This window comes from Microtus ochrogaster, chromosome 8 (assembly GCF_000317375.1).
Source record: "Microtus ochrogaster isolate Prairie Vole_2 chromosome 8, MicOch1.0, whole genome shotgun sequence".
Lineage (NCBI taxonomy): Eukaryota > Metazoa > Chordata > Mammalia > Rodentia > Cricetidae > Microtus > Microtus ochrogaster.
Genome location: NC_022015.1, coordinates 39,502,053 through 39,508,585, shown reverse-complemented (window position 1 = coordinate 39,508,585; position 6,533 = coordinate 39,502,053). Strand labels below are relative to the sequence as shown.

Genomic DNA, 6,533 nt, shown 5'->3' with positions numbered 1-6,533 from the left:
CTCCTGACTTTCAGCTGCGGTCCAAGGGCACCTCCTGGTGGCTGCAGGGCACTGGCTCCGTGGATTGCTCACTATCCCATTCAACAAAGCAAAGCGTAGTCGTTTAGGGAGATGGACGGATTGAGTTTATCTCCTAGTAGAGGTCCTAGGATGGGGGTTAAACAGCTTTCCCCATTGTGGTAGTTCCAACGTCAGCCTCCAATACTATAAGGACCAGATCCCCAAACTACTTGGAAACATTTCGTTCACAAAATCCATCTTTCCCAGTAATTCCAGAAGCCATCCTCTTTCCAATTATAATAACAGACACACATGCTTAAAATTAAAATGTCTCATTTTTGTTTTGTAAAACAGTTTCTCTGTGTAGCCTCGGCTGTCCTGGAATTTGTTCCGGGTCTGCTATCACACAACTTTGCATTTTGTCCTTCCCAAATTTCCCGAGTTCTCTACAATTAATGTTCTGCTTACAGTTACCTCCTGTCTCTAACATTTTCATTTACACCCTCTTCCCCCCTCCCCCCCCATTTTGAGATGGCCAAGAACTGGCTGTGTAACCCAGAACAGCCTTGAATTCACAATTCTCCACCTCCACCTCCCAAGTGCTGGGAATTACAGGTGTGCACCACTATTTCTATTCTCTGGTTTTTCTTTTTTTTTTCTTTTTTTTTTCTAAAAAAATTGAGTGGGGTGCACACCTTTAATCCCAGCACTCACAGTTTGAGGTCAACCTGGTCTACAGAATTCCAGGACAGCTAGAGGTACACAGAGAAACCTTGTTGAGAAAAAGAAAAGTTACATGTATGTTTGTGTCTGTGTGAATGTATGCAATGCGTGTGCAAGTGTCCACAGCAGGTGTCAGATCCCCTGGAGCGTGAGGTATAGGTGTCTGTGAGCTGCACAACGTGAGTGTTGGCGACCATTTTTGGGTCCTCTACAAGAGCAGCAATTGTTTGAACTGCTGAGCCGTCTCTCCAACTCCTTTTAATGCATGTATTTTTTTCAATCCATTAAAAACTTTTCATCGTGGAAATTTTCAAAACAAAACAAAGCCAAAAACAAACCCCCAAATGTAGACTTGTGACTAATTCCTCTGGGCCTTTTGTCTGGCTTCAACATTTCTCCCAGCCTTTTATACACACAATGTAATTTTACCTGCGTCATTATTATTCGTAGTACTGGGGACTGAGCCCGGGATCTTTTCTGAACTATACTGCCACCACGTGTGTTATGTCAGTATCATCTAATATTTGTGCTCAAACTTTCCCTAGATTGTCACAAATTCCATTTTATAGTTCACTTCTTTGCTGAACCTAAACAAGGTTCACCCACTGTATGTTCATATAAATTATATAAATGGTATGTTGTATAGCTAATTATTTCTTGCTTTTTTCCCCACTACATGATGTGTTAAGTCTAATTTCTGTTATAGCTTGCTTCAGCCATGCTTTTCATCTTCCCTGTGTAGGTGATAAGATGCTAGAATTGCTTTAGCCCCTCAGCATCATAAACTGGGCTATGATTAGCAACCTCTGTGCTCTAATGTAGACATTAGACTGTGGGGAATGTAGACCCAGAAAACTACGTCGAAGTATAGGGGACAGCTCCCACATAGCTGCACCTGGCTCCTGAATGTTGGCAGGTAGCCTTCATTCTGCTCTTTGTCTTCAGCACCTTCTATTTAAACATGTGAACCGTGTCTGAGTTTTCCAAAGGTACAAAGCCTATGCAAAATTTGGTGTGGAAAAACTTGGAAAACTACAGAATTTGCATTTGGCATTGTCCCTTTGAAAAACTTAAGATGTTTTGGGGATACGGAAATCAACTTTCTAAGGTATAAATTGGAGATTAATAAAGAAGCCTTTAGCTAAGGGAAAACATCTCAGTCTGAGAAGAGGCTGAGCCCCCTGCAGCTGGAAAGGCTAAAATCATCCTTGGAGTGCCACTGCCTACTTTCTACAGACCCACGTGAACCCACACCCATTCCAGGTTATCTAAGTAGAACCAAGTTCCCAGAAAAGCTCTGCTAGCATATCCTCCCTCTTTCTTGTAACACGTAAGGGGCACTGTTTTTCCATCTTTACCAAGGTTGACATTTGTTTCCTGATTTTTGTCAAAGAGCTGTAAGGTATTATTCCCAACTTTCTTTGATCTGTTTTTGTCCCATAACTAAGGATTTTGAAAATACCTTCTTATTCTTAAAGTCTTGTGCTCATAATAATTTCCTGCCCCTATCTTCTGCCTATATTTCAGGTTGCAGGCTTTGTGTTGAGCTGTAGGACTTTGCTACAATTGTGGACATTTCTTTTTTTTAAATTTATTTATTTATTAAAGATTTCTGTCTCTTCCCCGCCACCATTGTGGATATTTCTTATTGACTTCAAAGATCTGTCTTTCCACTATTATCTTTGTCTCTGGAAGTAAATTTTGTCTTTTTTTTTTTGAGACAGGATGTAAAGCATTTATAAAATGTAACAATTAATTAATTATTCTTTCATAAAGCTTGTTCTTTTATGTTCTCCTACCACAAGTCATATAGTCTTGTTCTCTTCCAATTCCATTGCTTTTCACGTTTATGTCTGCGGTCCATTTTGAACAATGCTAGCTAATGGGGTTATAATGAGCCATATTAATAATTCAAAATGAACTGGGAAAATGGTCTATGGGTGTAACTCAATGGTGAACCATTTATCTAGCATGCACAAGGCCCTGGGTGTCATTCCTAGCACCACAGTAAATAAGTAAATCGAACACAAATTTCCAAGAAACATCAAACTATAAAAATTTGAAATCTATTTTTAATAATTTTGACATTTCAACATGTATTCAATATAAAACTGAGATATTAGAATTCCCTCTAAATCCTGGAAATCTGTTATTTCATACATTCAGTACACCAAAGTTTAGATTTGTCACACTTTGGGTACTCTGTAGACCCATGTGGACAGCGGGCCAACGCAAGTTGAATCCACCCTTGTCAGTGGTGTTCAGTGAAAATGCAGACAAGCTCATTCCTAAATAGCCTATCCATCTCTGTTTGTTCCTGCTCCCCACCAGTGTGCAGGACCAACACTAATGCTGCTTTTGTGCCCTAACCTTTCTCGTACCCCTTGGGCCCCATTCCATCTACCATCTTTCCTCTCTTCCACCAACATTCAAAAGTTTCTCTCTTGAAGACTTGCTTCCCAGCCCCATGCCCCTCTTCTCCTTTCTGCCCATATGGAATCATACTAGGAAGCAGCTTCAGCAGCCACATGTGTACATGATTCTCACCTAATTCCTGTCTTTCCTTTTCAGTCACATGACTTTTCTGCAGTAACACATCAGTAATAATTTTTCCATTAACCTCTCTCTCACACATACTACATTTGCTTTTAAACTTTTCAGTTAGTTTTTACCCAAGCCACATAATCTGCACCCTCCACAAGGATTCTCCCACATCTAACAGGAGGTATCACAACTGTACTTGAATCATGGGCAAAGTGGATGGGCTATTATTGCTGTACTTATGCATGTTTGCTGTGGGGGACTGAATCTACTTATCTTAAGAGAAAGGATGATTACCCTGTGAATGATCTGTTCTGTCAGATCTGATGTATGGAGCCCATTCTGGAGCTGTGTAGTGCTAGTTCCTACCCTGCATACTGCTTCTCACTGTTTTGACTGGTAGTCATCAGTCAGGGCTGCTCGGGGCCCTTGGCCAGTTATGCTGAAGGCAAACAGACCCAAAACTTCCAACTTTAATATCTCCTTTTTAAACACTACAAACTTTAAGAAAAATACTTCTCTCAATCTCTAGAATATATTGTGTGCTTATTTACATGCTTAGGATGTACCTTATGGATTCCTAGGGTGACATTCTTCTAGAGTTCAGGAAGTGGGAACCTGGCATTCTTCTGATTCTGCGTGAGCACCCTTGAATCTATGGGAAGGACAGAAAATAGGGTGCTCACCTTTTTTCACTGCTGGCTGAGCAGAGCAGAAGCTGACACTAGGTTGTGGTAACATTCTTCACTACCCCTTACTGAAAACAATTGAGAGACTTGCGAGTGAGTAACAGTGTAGGGACTAGGAGTGTAGTTCAGTGGTAGAGTGTTTGCCTGGCATGCATGAGGCCCAGGGTTCCATCCCTAGCAATGCAAGAAATTAAACAACTTTTTTTAAAGGAAAAAGAAAAGTATGCACCAGGGAGAGTGACTTGCTGCCTTTTAACATGAATACTGTTAATTAACATCAACCCAAACTTCAGTGGATGTCTTTGGTCTAAACAGAGGCTTAGCATAGGTCAACCCAGTGAAACAGATCACTGTCATGGGGAGACTGAGATAGGGAGACTCTCAGGATCACAGGAGTCTGAGGCTCAGAGGTGGGGGCAGAGTGGCTGACACACCGGAGACCAGAACCAGAGAGGCTACAGTCAGAAAGCAACAACACCAAGAGGCAGTGAGAGAAGCTGAGCTGTTTAATCACCTCCTTGGATAGACTCAAGGATGTGGCTACTCCTGAACAACTCACACTTGGGAGCCACCTTGAGCGGCTGGAGGAGCAGCAACTTGAGTCAGAGGGTGAGGCAGGATGGGCAGGGAAGGCTTCATTGCCTCCCACTCCATCTGGTGTTCCTGCCCTTGGGTCCTGCTTCAGCTCTGAGAGGGTCCTGGCTGATCCCAGAGGCAAAGAACTGGATGGTGGATGGTACACCCTAGCTGTGGTGGCACAATGTCCCTGAGGCAGGGACAGTGGTTCCCACATAGCCCACTTTGAGGGTGACACTATCTGCACCATGGTGGGGGTGGAGGCATAAGGCTTGGGAAGAGGTGACAAGGTGGGGAAGAGTGATATTAGGGGTTGCCTGGGTCCCACCACCAGTTGAATTAAATAGCAGAAGAGAAGGTTGTTTGTCCTCAGTGGAACTTCCTGGTGATGGGCTGACCTTAGCAGCAGACCCTAGCAGCAGGCAGTTGTGCTGACAAGAGGGCGGTCTCTGTCGATAGTCCCTGGCAGTTTCCTTAATGGAGGGAGGGAGCTGGCCTAGGAGTCTTGCCCCCAACTACTTGTTCTTCTTAAAGAAGCTGAATCGTTTTTCTCGCTCTCTTTCTCTGCCATCCTTGCTGCGAAGCATGATGGAGCCCTCAGGTTGTGACACCGGGGGCATGGTCATGGCCCGGGTCAGACCTCGGCTGGCACTGGGCACCACTGGCTCTTCTGGCTCTCCAGAGGCAGAGGATGCAGTGGCAATGGCTGCATTCACCACTCTCAGCCATGAACTCATCTCTGCCTGTGAGGGACAGAGAGATGTCAGCTCATACTCAAGGACTTTGACCTGGGGCCGCATGTAGCAGACAGAAGGAAAATGTAATAGGAATAAGTAGAAAAAAGATTGACTTTTTCATTTTAGAAGGAAAAAAAGGACTCCTTTATGATAGGGAGCTTCAGCTTGTCGTGGTGGCAATATACCCGTGAACCCAGGCTTAGGATGCTGAGCTAGGAGGGTTGCTATGAGTGCGAGACCACTCTGGAATAGGAATCAAGCCTACAGAATGAGACCCTGTCTCATAAAACAACATGCTGGCAGAGAGAACACAGCAGGACAGGGGAGGCTCACCTCATCCTTGGCCTGGAATAAATACTCTTTGCCATCCTGTAACCTGTTGGGAAAGAAGGCACAGGGCGGAACTAAGAAACTGTATTTGGCGTGCCTGCTTTTGAGAGCTCAGTATTTTCTCAGGATTGGATTGACTAGGAAGGCATAGTCTTCGAGGCCAGATCACATTTTACACATTCTTCATAGTTTCTGGATTTTGCAGATGTGCACAAGCAGATTATTTCTGATAGAGCGCAGAGGGCAATGTTAAGCTCATTCCCATCCAAGGCCACACAGGCTCTTGCTGGCAGTGGGCAGGCCCCTGGAAGCTGGGGTGAGTTAGCATCCTGACCTCACATTTCCTATCCAAGATAACTTTTCAGCCTGTGTTTTATTTAGCTCCGCCATTCTAATATGATTCAGGACCCAGAATCTCTACTCTCTTCCACCTACAAATGTACCCAAGCACTTAGAAGAGCAGCTCCTATTCGTGAGCTCTCCTCAGGTCACTTCCTTCCCTCTGAACCCTATCCCCAGTTCATCCACCTTGCTTGCTTTCTGACTCCGTCCATCCCAACCTGAGAGCAGCCCTGGTTCCTACCCCAGCTTGAAGACGTGTTTGCGTTTCCGATAGTCGAAGGCCACACTGCCCTGGGCTCTGGCCAGACTGACAGGCACTTCTCCATGGTATGGCACTCCTGCACTAGCTGCCCTGGCATCTTTGTAAAAGCCGAGGCTCCCACGCCGAAGAACACAGTACACGTTCTGCCAGGACCTGGCGAGACATGGTGGGATCAGAAACCTGGTAGATAGGTGGATTGGTGGCCTTTGTGGGACCTTTAACAATACAGTCCTTAGGTCACTTGTGGCCCTCCTCTGAGCCTATGAGAGTCCTTAGTTCCAGCTCTTTCCAAAAGGACAAACTCCTATAAAGTGCTCCACTCTCTGTCTAGGA

General features: G+C 44.6%; 1 protein-coding gene across 2 annotated transcripts in view; it reads right to left on the bottom strand.

The window, feature by feature from the left end:
- Window positions 1-3,449: 3,449 nt before the first annotated feature.
- Sptbn2 (spectrin beta, non-erythrocytic 2) overlaps window positions 3,450-6,533 on the bottom strand; it is a 42,977-nt gene continuing 39,893 nt past the window's right edge. For both annotated transcript variants that reach the window (XM_005351680.3, XM_005351681.3), the window contains exons 35-37: window positions 6,180-6,353; window positions 5,600-5,642; window positions 3,450-5,272 (exon numbers count right to left, since the gene is read on the bottom strand). In XM_005351680.3, coding sequence (XP_005351737.1) covers window positions 5,045-5,272; window positions 5,600-5,642; window positions 6,180-6,353 — 445 coding nt within the window. In that variant the 3' untranslated portion in view covers window positions 3,450-5,044. The remainder of the gene's footprint in view (window positions 5,273-5,599; window positions 5,643-6,179; window positions 6,354-6,533) is intronic.